At 46.5% G+C, this 12,904-nt stretch overlaps 1 protein-coding gene across 1 annotated transcript in view; it reads left to right on the top strand.

The window, feature by feature from the left end:
* Nucleotides 1–12,904, top strand: part of LOC142583153 (uncharacterized) — a 249,991-nt gene that overhangs the window by 134,290 nt on the left and 102,797 nt on the right. Inside the window, exons 44-46 of the mRNA XM_075693498.1 lie at nt 2,726–2,990; nt 5,281–5,654; nt 8,155–8,478. Of these exons, the coding sequence (XP_075549613.1) occupies nt 2,726–2,990; nt 5,281–5,654; nt 8,155–8,478 (963 nt within the window). The remainder of the gene's footprint in view (nt 1–2,725; nt 2,991–5,280; nt 5,655–8,154; nt 8,479–12,904) is intronic.

Raw genomic sequence — 12,904 nt, 5'->3', positions numbered from 1 at the left:
ATGAAAGAAAAAGGTAGTATGTGTCAACATAATTTGGTGTAATCGTAAGTCACGTACTTTTGTGCTGCTCACATGTACAGCTTACCTCGATATAATGAACTTCAACGAAATTCTTGATATAACAAAGTATTTAGCTTTTTATAACTTCTTGTCCGTAGAACACCATGTACAGCAGAGCCTTGTTGACATGTTCCTGTTACGTAAGTTTTCCTGGTGCCGTTGTTTGCCATTGAAAAAACAAAAAATGACCCAATAGAGCTACGAGCATTCATATCATTCATATGTTCCCAGAAAATATGATTTTTTGGCATCAGTGTTCAGTATGCCGCCAAACTGTGATCGTATGATACGTTTTCCGGCTGCTAGATCCCATGTAAACGAGAAAATGTGCGAGGTGCGTGCGACAGAGGACAGTATATAGCTGCCTGTTGCATGTGAAAACGACGGTGCACACAGTTTGTTATTCTGGTATACAGTCAACGACCGATTTTTCGGACCCTCTAGGGAACGTAAAAACGTCAGAAAATTCAGGCAGTCAGAAAAAATGAATGCATGCAAAAACCGCACTTTTTTTCTTTTTGTCTCGGATCTAGAGGTAAAGGGCGAAGTACCGGGTTTCCGAAACCCTGCCAAAGCATCAGTGAAAAGGATATAAAGAAAACGCATTCAAAAACTCTGTATGCAGCCAACTGCCGGTTTATTATGTACATGTGCTTCGTCGGGCAGCCGGTATTATTGCTGCAGTGGCTTGAAGAACTTGTTGATTGTTGTTTGGACGGCGTTCCAGTTGCATGCGATCATATTCACCTCGATCTGAGCAAGGGTCATGTCAGCACTGTACACCGATGAAAGAGTCAACAGTGCTCCCGTCAACTCGGCACTTGTAGGCGGCGCAGGCATTGGCTCCTCATCTTCAACATCGGAGTCTTCTGAATCCCCCACAACCTGACTCCTTGCTCCATGCCGAACTCTTTGCTCACGTCAGCCTGCGATGGGCCGCTCACGACTTGCTTAATAATGGCGGCTTTCTTCTCCATCAATAACCGACGGTACTGCTTTCCGCGCTTCGATGCCATCGGCGAGGATGACGAAGACGGAGTGGCGGCCATCGAAGGCAAGCGAAATCCTCAAGTTGCGAACAGTGGAGTTCGCAGACGAGCGTCGAAGCACCTAGGCCTAGCGTCGCAGAGCACACTTGACACAACTGCACAACCACACACCACGCTAGCCAAAACGTGGCCTACGTAAACAAATGAAATGGCGCCGCTCCGGAAACTCCGCCGAAGGCGGAAGCGGAAGTGCGGCGATGAACAGAGCCAGCGTGGCCAGACCAAATCAGTGTGTGACGGCTAGATTTGGCTAGTTGTGGTTCAAAGCGGTGATATGCTTCAGCTGCAAGTCGATTTCCTGCGCAAGGCCGCTGCGCGAGGAGCCAAAGGACCTTCCGTCGCGTCAAAAAGTCCGGAAAATTGGACGGCGGGGGGTTCGAGCATCCGAAACTTCAGATGTCTTTATACATTGATTCTATGGGGCTCGTGGCGGTGCCGCGAAGACGTCCGAAATATCAGGCATGTGGGCGTCTGAAAATTCAGTCGTTGACTGTACCAGAAGATGTCCGCCCGGGTCGTCGCGCGCAGCGTTTGCAGCTATCACCGCCAAACCTATTACGATAAGCATCTTCGCCTATCGTGGTGCGTAGGTAGTGCCATTGGTAGCGTACTGCATGCTTTTAGCAGCTGATAATCTAAATGAGCCGCCGTTCCCTGCTGCAGGCGGTGCAATGTGGGCATCACATTTCACGTTGGCGCCATCTGGCGTTGCCCACCAGCTCGATTTCATTTTGGTTTCTCATGATCCTCTTAAAACAACATGCAAAGGAAAACAAGAAAACTCATCTCATTCCACTGGAGCACCACCAGCTGGATGGGCCTCGGCGTCTCGTGCTGCAACGATCCGCACAAGGCTTCGCATTACGCAAACGTACGAAACAGGAACATGTCAACAAGGTTCTGCTGTACATGGTGCTCTACGGACAAGAAGTTATAAAAAGATGTCAACAGTAGTTGAGTCGGTCAAATTTTTTTAGTTGCTTCAGATCGTAAGTTTTCCCGGTACATTTTTTTCTTGTGGCTTTTTCTAAAGCGTATGAATGAGGTTCTACTGTATTTTGAGACTCAATGTAACAAAGTATGTTTTTGCACGATTTCAGTATAATGAAATTTCACTGTATCGCAACGGAATGTCGAGACAGTAAATCGGAACTTCCGTGACCGCAGGTGGTCAAATTGTTGAATTACATGCGACTGAGCCGATTGCTGAAACAGAGCAGCGTCATGTTCCGTAGAAAGTTCAAGAGCGATAAGATCCCATTGCACCCTCCGCGCTGTGTGCTTTAGGTGCAAGCGAAAACGTCCAAGGGTGAGCTAAGAAGGATGGTGGCTTGGTAAGTGCCGTCTGCCTGTGCAAGCAAGGGGTGAGGGGGGAAGGGAGCGCACTCGCGTATACACGATGAAGCGGGGCTTACTAGTCCAGGCAATGTATTTGCAATGTTCCAACATATTAAAATAACCAAACTTGCTAATAAATGCATATGCATATCATTATCTTATATTCGAAGCTAAGTGTTTGTGTTCGATTTGTATTGGAAAATTTTGATATTCTCAAATCCGTAGTGATGGTAGTACACATTATTTTGTACACGCTTCACATGTTGCACACATTGCAGGTGAACCCGAACCAGCTTGTGGGCAACCCTGGTCAGCGTTACCACCAGATGCCGGGTGGGCCATCTGGCTGGCCCGCAGGCAGCATGGTGGCAGGCCCACCCCAGGTGGGCGGGCCACACCTGATGCGCCAGCCCATGTCCGTGGGGCCAGGAGGGCCCATGGTGTCTCCAGGTGGAACCATGCACCTGGTGCGCACCGAGCAGGGTGCCATCCGGGTGATGGGGGGCCCCCCTCCCCACAGGCCACCAGACCAGCTCGGACACGGTAAGCATGGAGGCATCCAGTGTGTCTCACACATTTCGGAAACATCTTTATTTCCAATGCCACACTACAAGTGACAGGTATCTTGGGAATTTCTAGGGTTCCATATGGTCATCTGCAGCGTTTGATAACTCGTAAACAAAGTACCGTATTTACTCGCATAATCATCGCACTCGCATAATGATCGCACCCCGAACTAGTCGCAGCGTTATGTCGTGTGCTAATTCTAGCTAATGGTGATCGCACTTACCATCTGTCGAATGCTACTCGAATGAATCTTGACATATAAAGCAGTCTGCACACACCAAACATTCTTAAGCAGATGCCCCATTTCATTCCTTTCATCACTTTCCGCATATCCATGAAAAAAAAAGCTACAACCAAACTTGCCTTGGCATTATTACTTGTAGGCTTCATAATGGTTTCGGCCAACAACAGAAAAGGCTCCTTCCGATTCTTCTCATCTGCACTCGTGGGCACGCAACAAATCGCGAGCGGCAATGATAGTGGCCACGTTTACACTGATAAGTTAGAAGTGTGCTCTATTCATACACCGACGTTTGTAACACAGATATTCGTCCACCCTTAGCGGAAACGTGCCGTATTAGGATAGTAGTGAAGACAAATGCCGCAGTTTCTGCAGCATGCCCGCAATGTGTTTCTATGTCACTGGCAGCTAAGCGTGCCCATCTCCGTTTCTGTCCCCTCAAAGTGGACGTGGCTACATTGTTGTCGCAAACTTGCAGATATTAACGATATTATTCATTACTGATACGGAAGAAACTGTTTCAGTGTGCATAATATACTCACGAAAAAAATAAAAATAAAATGCGTTCGGCGCGTTCAGCTTCCTCTGCCGGCCGCCATCTTTGTTTTGGTGTCTCACACTGTTTACAGTGCCAGCCACCTGCTTGTTGACCTTTTGTCATCCTGCAGCAAATGTTGGATGAAAAAAAATGTTTTTTCTTTTCGCAGGAAATTTAACCCGTGTAATGATTGCACCGCTGAATTTGCATAAATCTTTTTGACAAAAAATAAGTTCGATCATTATGCGAGTAAATACAGTACGTACAGAAAAGGTACTGAAATTATTACATTGAAGTGTAGACAAATTGCATATGATGTCAGTGTCTGATTTTTCTGATTACTTAGGGGCCGTGAAAACGTATACAAAATTGGGCAATTTGAAAAAACGAATGCATGTTTTTTACTGCCCCCAAGGACTCAAATCGCCATAGGCACATCCGAAATAGCTCTGATGGCCTGCCAGTACACTTATTAGGCTTATCGGAGTTCATACTGTGACCGGAGAAGGAGGGTGAAAGTGTGTATAATTAAGTAATACTGTATTTACTCGTTTCTAACGTGCCCTCCATTGTAATGCACACTTGTTTGCCATGACGTAAAAAAAAAAGTCCTTTACAATACCACGCACCTCATGTTTTTCATACAGAAATACAACTTTCTCTCATTTAGAAAAACCAATATTTGCTCCCAGTGCACTAAAGTAGCGATGAATAAAAAGAAGTCACAGTTTTGCCTCAAAGGCAAAGCGTCGATTGCAGTAACAAATTAGTAGACAGCTATACGAAGTAAGGATATTTGTTTTATCGGCTGTATAAGCTTGTAAACATTCGCTTACTAACTAAGCAAGCATGGTGTCACATTTGGGCGTCCAAAAAATCGGTCGTTGGCTGTACAAATTGAAATTGAAATTTATTCCACAAGAAAGAAATGCTGCGACGAGGACAGGTAAAAATCTGTAGAAACAGCTTGAGGAGTTCTGACCTCCCAGCAAACAGAGCAACACAGTGGTGTGTGGCAAAGGGGACACGCATTTATACAGAAGTTGGCTTATCTTTGATCAAAAAGCAAGCAGAAAGAAAACGGGGCAGGGGAGAAGAAAGAAGAGTATATTATTATACAAACATAGCAAATATGACTGAAAAACAGCAGCATACAGTAACAGATATGTTAAAACATGGTATGCTGAGTCAAGTTTTTCTATATTTCATGCAACTAGCACAGGGCAGGCAACAATTTTCCCAACACCGTGACACGCTGTCAATTGTGGATGCGGTGAAGAGTGCCACTACTCAGTGTACTATGGTGTGCGCATCATTGAGCATGGACAGACAAGACATACAGCTATGTTTGGGGCGGCTGTGTTCGGTGCGTGTACTCCCTGGTGCACCAGGTTGGCACTGGCACTCCATCTTCGCAGCAACACTTCTTGCGGTTTGGGAGGAGCTGTTTAGTTAACCACACTGCACCACCATGGTGTTGTCCGCAGTTGGCCCTCACGCTGGTGTGGCTGGTGGCAGAGGAGCCCTGGCACTGCCAGGCGAGGGAGGGCCGCCACCGGTGCCATTCCAAATCCAGACCCTGCCGCCACCTCCTGCACCGTCGCTGTGCATTGGACAGGACCCGCCACCGGGCCCGATGGTGGCTGCCTATGAGCAGTGGCTGGCGCAGCAGGAGGCGCTGCTCTCCTCCCAGAAGAAGGCCCTTGAGGGTGATGTTGGCAAGCTGCGCAAGGCCAAGAAGGCTCTGAGCACCAAGCAGCGGCAGCTGGCCAAGACTGGCCAGGAGCTGCCCCAGCACAACGCTGCTGAGCTGCAACGCATCGCCCAGGAGCAGCCTGGCATGCAGAAGAACTTGGACCAGGTGAGTGACTGGACTCAGTCCACGGCAGCATCGCCAACTTTTTTTTTTTTTTCAAGTGTGTCACGAAACATTAACGAAAAAGTTGCTAAATTTTATCTAAAGTTTTCTGCAAAGTTGCTAAAACTGTTGCTAAAACTGCATGGTGAATTTTAAGTAATGTAATCGTTTTGGAAAACTGCAATGTAGGCTAACATAGCATAGCATGACATAGCTCAAACCTCTAGTATATGTTCAGGTGAGGAGTAAACAGTGAGTTTACCAACAGTATGTGGAAGGCATTTACTTTGCTAATGTACTGCTGCATTATCTTCTTCGTGATAAAATCCTCCATGACGTGTTCTACAAGCCAAAACTTACTTCAGGTACACGTAGATGGTGTTCCTTTGGAGGCATTCATTGATACTGGAGCCCAGGTGTTCATAACGAGCTCTGTCATCAACTCAAGAAGGTTCTGTAACTGTGCTGAAGATTATTTACAAGGTATATTTACAAACGCAATTGTAGCGTTGACCAGTGAAGATGACAGCTTGAGCAAAAAGGGTCAGTTCATCGTCTTCTTCGTGGGAGTGCGTGTGCACCTCGTCTAAGTATGCAGTATGCATCTAGCAATATTTCAAAATTTTCAACACAATGTGTGATAACAGCTGAAATTCATCATTTACCTTGAAATCGTAAAGTTACAAATCGAGCATGGCTCAAGAGAATACGGGTAACCCGATTTTTTTAGCACAGATATTATACACTTGGTAAAGATTATGCCTCCAAATTTTTTTAGTTATTGGTGATCGTTAAAGGAGAACTAAATTCTGTGACCTATGCTTGGTTACGTTAAGCATGACAGAGACAATTGAGGAGGCTTTTTTTAAAAATATTTTTCTTCAGAAAGAGTTAAATCCCAAGACCGAAAGTCAAAATTTATTGTATTCGAAACTAAACCTTTGTACGCTTCGTTTGTACGCTCAGGTATATCAAAATGAGCCACTTTAAGCTCCAAAAACTAGGAGTTTGCGAATACTCTAAATATTACCTAATTGAATTGAATAGTGAACGTCCGAATAATTCGATTCGCAAATAGAATATCTATGGCAGTAGAGTGGCAGCGGTGAAAGAAATCAATCTGGAACCGATCTGTGTGGCAAGGGCCTTTTCAGCAGATCTTGCCATTGCCGAATTGGATTTCGCATCACTCTATAAGCCAGATTCCCCAGTGTGAAACTGTATTACGAGTGGTCACAAGGTGGCAAGCAAGGACTGCTGACATCATGATGCAAATAGATGCCATGCACATATGCTGCGAGTGAGGCGAGATTAGGCTGTGTAGACTAGACCAGTCCACAATGAGCTGAGTGATGCTCAGCAATAAAGGACCAAAGTCTATCGGGTACCAATGTTGCCCTCAAGGGTTTGCAATTTGCTGCTTTCATTGCAGTACTGAGAGCTGCCATTGCCAGCCACTTGGTGCAGGTGCATTGCTCATTGCTTGCCTCTGCTAAATGTTTCCAGCCTGGCCTATTCAACAGGCACATTTAAAAATAGGCCAGCCACCTGTTCAGGCAATTTGACACACTTATCTCACATGTGTGACGTAATACATGTTTTAGCAGAGATTAGGGACAATTGGTCAACTTTGGTGTTGGGCATTCTAAGGAACTAGGCCAGGGGAATGGTCACCACATAAATGCAATGTCCATGTTTGGTGTAGCTTCTGACAGGAAATTGTTTGCTTGCCACTGCTTGCCTCATGTGTAATCACGCTAATGAGTACCTATAAAATGTACAGTAAATTCTTGTCATAAGTTTCTCGTTGTCCCAACTGCACAACATCCTTGCACCAGTTTATGGTGCATGCATGCACCAGTTTATTTGAAGTGCAGCGGCACCGAACTCAGTACTATGTGGGAAATCCGCACGGCACAGCTAGGTATGGCATACATTTGTGTTCCTCCATATGAACTTGTCGAGACAAACTGCACTATGAAGGTCACTCCATCACGTGGCTTCTTGGTACTGACTGTCTCACGTTCTGATAATCGACAGATGAGGCAGTGGTTAATGGGAATGAGCAGAATTTTTCCGCTATTATCCTGATGGTGTTGAGTGAGGCTTTGTTTCAATATACGTTTTATGGGCTCATGCACTGTTTAATTGAGCATCCAGATTCACTATATGCTTTCTTAACATCCTCTTCGCCTTCAACGGAATAACGCTTATAATGAAGGTAGCTATATGGGCTTGTTGGCAGGTCATCTAAGGGCGACATAAAACACAGAAGGCAGACATGACAGCTGTGTATTGACCCGTGTGCCTTCTGTGTCTGTGTCGTTGTGCTTGTGCTACAAAGCTTAAATGAAATCGGATTTCCAACCCTGATGACTGTCATAATAAGGGTTTATTCCTATAACCTTGCCCTAGCAACCAAAATGAAATGGATAGTTAATGCATGCTTGGCAGTTTCAGTGACGGTACCAATGACTGACGCTGTGGCTGGACCATTTTTCAGCTGCGCAAGCTGTGTCGGCAGCACAGCATGGTGATGCAAGAATACCGCGCCAAGCAGCAGAAGTGGCAGCAGCACATGCAGCAGCAACAGATGCAGCAACAGCAGCAGCAGCTGCAGCAACAGGGTGGCCAGTTGCTGCAGGGTGCCATGATGTCGCAGGGCTCTCCCATGCACCACATGGGAGGTGGACCCCCCATGGCATCCAGTTCGGGGCCCAGCATGGGGCCCAGCTTGTCCCGGAGCATGTCGCCTGCCATGTCACCCGGGATGTCGTCTGCCATGAGCCCCATAGTGACTGGCGCCGCACACCAGCATGCAGTGTCTGTAAGTGCATGTCGAGAACTTTGTTGCATTTAGTGAGAGTTTTAAAATCCATGCAGCACACATTTGCCAAGAACGCCTAATTAGTAATTAGTGCAATATATTCATGCACATAAGCCCACCTCTGCGTCTAACAGGAATGCCATATTCAGTGTTGAGACAAATAATTATAGCTACACCTACCATATTTACTCGCATAATAGACTCACCTTCTTTCTGAAAAAAGTTGGCGTAAATTTGGGGAGAGTGTTCGTCATACGTGAAAATAGAAGTTCCGACATAATTTTTTTGTGGAATTCAAAATATCATATCACTATAGAGCTAAAGAAAGAATCACAGTCACAGCCTTGCCTTAAGAGTAAATGCATATATAGTCGCCGACCGATTTTCCAGCCTTGCGGGGACCGAGAAATGGTTTCAGAAAAATCGAACAGGCCGATAAACTTGTTCACCCAGAAACATAAAATTTATTAGGCTTAGAGTGGCCTAAAAGAAACCTTTAATAATGCCCTGCCTCATACTACACTTGGAGGCGGTCAGATCTGCTTGGATTTGCACAGAATGATGTCACTTCCGTATACAGTCAACAAGATTTAGCTACTTTTGAGTGGATGTCTTATTTTCCCTTTATTAATTCGTTCTCTCTACCTTGTGGGTTTCCGTGGAACTATTACGTCGGTCAACAAGAGCATCACCATGTTGGCAATCTCCGCCAACAGAGATCGCCATGCAGATCGAAGAAACAAACCATGTTACTTCGCACCACTTGGCTCTCACGAAGGCATGGGAGGTGGTACCGATCACACAAATACGAAGCCGCACAAACACACGCAAAGATGCAACATCTTAGAGACAAACCTACCCTGTGGAATACCACATGCCAAATAGCAAACAAAACTTAAAAAAAAAAAAAAGCTGACCAAAAAAAAGAAGAAAGGAGAAAAAAGGAAAAGTGTTGTCCCCTGGAGCATACTGTCAGCTAAGGAAGAGCGGGCATGACCTCCGAGATAGGAGGATGGTGCGCACTCTCTATTGATCGCTCTATTGATAGTGTGTGTATACTAGATTAGGGGCAGTGGGTCGTGGGAAGGCCCACTGCCCAAGCAGGCGTCGGTGGCACAACTGGCTTATCGGAATCTGCACTGAAAAGAAAACATTCAGCGTATACACAGTTTTAGTTCTGCAGAGAGCACTTTATTTACACATAAAAACACAGGCTCCAATCCATGCTGTGAAGGTGGTTGGACAGCGAAGCTGTAAACGAAAACTAGAACGATGACCTTTTGCAACGTAGGTTGAAATTAATCACGTGTCAACATTCACATGCATTTTACCTAGTTACTACGTTTCAACGGCCTGCGACTTGGCTTGCGCCGCTACTTCGTGCACCTACAATGAGTGAGCCAGAGATAAGTGAAATTCGCTGTGCCTCGTATGCACGCTGCTCTTCAGGAGTCCTCATTATATGTGTGTGTCACAACACAAATCAGTTGCTAGGCGGATTCTTCTTGCACGTACGAAAGGGTAGTTACGTTACTTCCTGCTTCGTATGCCACAATTAAGCTGTCGTCACCACGGCAGCTTAATTAAAGAAAGCGAGACCAATGAGATATCAGGGGAGCTGCAATGTAGTTACAATATTATCTTTGCTCCATGGCGCAACCCGTAGCTTTTCACTATCCCGCGCCTTTGTTCACTTTTCGGAGGGTCTTTCGACATTTTTGAGAGTTTTACAGTGCACACAACACTCATGGGGGGGGGGAGTGGATAGTTGATGGAAATGCCACTGTTCCATTCGCGGCGGCACCCTCAGAACAGTGGCACTTGCAGCGAGTATCGATAGTTCATGGAAGAGCAGACACTGCTCATGTGTTTCTCTTTCCCTGTAGCTCTTAGTTTGACGCGTTCGACTTGACTGTTGGTTCCATGCTACTTCCATGTTTCCTCAGTCGTCATGAGTGCTCCAGGTCCTCTGAACATTTGGCGCTCGTTCACAGCGGCGTTTAAGAGGGCTGCCATCCTTTACGCCGAAGAAACAAATCACTGCGCAATGGGCCGCAAGTTCGATGTTTCTGAACGAGTGGTGCGAGAGTGGCGACTTCAGTGGAGCAAAATTTTCTCCTGTGACAACAAGGGAAGAATTTCCCACGGGCCAAAGTCTGGACGCTTTCCGGAGCTGTAGGCCAAGCTTGCGGCATACATCGCTGAAATGCGTGATCGGTCCCTGCCAGTGAAGTGTGACATAGTCATGTAACAAGCCCGGATCTTTGCCTTTTAAGGACCTGCTCCGCTGTGAGTACAACTACTGGCTTGTGGCAGAAGACCACGAGCTTACACCAACCGAACCTGTCAAAAGAGCCTCCCTGATGGCTGCGTGTGGTTGGGTGCATTCGGCGTGGGCTGCTGCTCCACAAGATGTCGTAGTGCGGTCGTTTGCCAAATGTGGAATTTCGCTGAACGACGATGCGCTGTGGGACCGTAGCAGCGATGACAATGGCAGCACTAGTGAGGACGATGGCACAAGTGAAGACGAGTAGTCCAGTAACCATGCCAGCCACCAATAAATTTTCGTTATCGAATGCGCCCTTGGGTATCCTCCTCTACTTTTTTTCTTTTTCTCCCTGTCACGCCATAAGGCGGGGTCGACTTATACTCGTGTAAGTACGGTATGCAGGGAGCGCTACGTGCTCCGCATTGCATGTAGGCGTAGGAGTGTCTTATCACCAATTATGCATGTAGTGCGGATGCTTGTCTTAAGCTTGTTCTTTGTTAAAACTTATGCTGTTCTGTATGTTGTACAGGTGATTTCAGAGAATATATGCACTGTTCGCTTCACTTTGGTAAGTGCTTGTAGCCTCGGCCTTTCGGAGGTATGAGCCATAGATTATGATAGTTTTCTGTCGACATTATGCCATGAAGAAATCCCGGGATGCTAAGCAGAGACAGCTTCGCCGTAAAACAGGACGAAAAGAGTCATGCAGCACCTGTTTCGTTTCTTCCATGGTGTGTGAGAGTAGTTGTGATATTAATGTACGTCAAACATATGTCTGGCAGACAACATCGCCTTGTGTACTTCCGGAGTCCATGAAGACATTCTTTTCAATCATGATAGCATGAGACTGACTGTTAAAAGAGGCGTGAACATAAGCAGCACCACCATAGTTAGAAAATTTGTGAGCAGCCCACTGCTCTGTCGATTGTGACACACTCGATAAGTCAAATAGCACGTGCTGCACGTCGATTGCTGGCCCATCCGTTTGAAACTCATCAACTTGCAAGCAAGGTTTTTTGGGCGAGCCACATACTGCAGGTTCTGTGCACACCTTTCTTCTTGGAGGTCTTTCTCGTGCTGGCACGTTCGACAGGCACTTGGGAACATTCGGCAGAATGGTTGGTACTGCGTCCGGTGAAAGCGAGGGCTTTTCATGTGGTATCCGCACTGCCTTTCCATCAAGGACGTGATCATAGCCTCGAAGTACATACACAAAGTGTCAGTCAGCTCCAGGGGCTTATCAGCACGGTGAAAGTTCCGATTCCAAACACAACGCCTTTCGTCATCCTCGGAGACACCAAGCAACTTCGGCGCGTTCCTCATGTTGTTTCTGCAAATGGGAGCAAAGCGTTCTTTTGATGAGGTTTCGTCATGTCCCCTCACTGGTCAGAGAGAAAACTGCACATGAAATAACAAATGCGTGCACAAAACACAGAACAACACAAATTCGTGGACAAGTGCAGGCGACGGCCAACGTGCGAGCGCGGCGGTGGCACGGCGGGCCCCTGGCGAAAGGCTCCATAGTGCCGCCTCGCGGCCCCAAAGATTTTCCGGATTTTCTGCTTCACGCGTGCGCATTGCCCGCTTCTCCCCCTCAGCCCACTACCCCTACTCTAGTACACTATTGCGTGTCTCCCAATCTTGGAGGCTATAGAGCGGGCCACTGAAAGCGAAGCCTGGCCGAGCCAGCGGAAAATACAACAAGGCGGCCTCCAAGATCAAGTAGCATGGCTTGGAATGAGCGGTTTTGTCCGGAAAACTGAACTTTGGGGCCTAAATTTGTCTAAGAAATCGACCGCAAAACTGCATTAGCTCTATGGGAGCCCTGATGATGAAGTCCGGAATATCCATCAAGCTTGAATTTTTGGAGTTCGAAAAATCCTGTCGGCTACTGTACACAATGTGAATAAAAAATGCACTTTTATTCACAACAACATGCTGCAGGCCCACTCGTCGGTCTCGCTATCTGAATCGCAACTGTTGGGTGTCACTGGTCGCTTCTGACCCTTCGTCGACCCCCTGAAACGAGTGAAATGTGAAGCTTGTGCAGCAAAATTTTGTTTATTTAGATTTGACAAGACCACTCCAATTTTGTGTCGTTCATTTGCAGCCCTCCACACTTTCTATGCTCTGGGGCATGTTCAAAATAATCAGTGT

The sequence above is a fragment of the Dermacentor variabilis genome, chromosome 5, assembly GCF_050947875.1.
Source record: "Dermacentor variabilis isolate Ectoservices chromosome 5, ASM5094787v1, whole genome shotgun sequence".
Taxonomy (NCBI): Eukaryota; Metazoa; Arthropoda; class Arachnida; order Ixodida; family Ixodidae; genus Dermacentor; species Dermacentor variabilis.
This window is presented reverse-complemented; position numbering and strand designations above follow the sequence as displayed.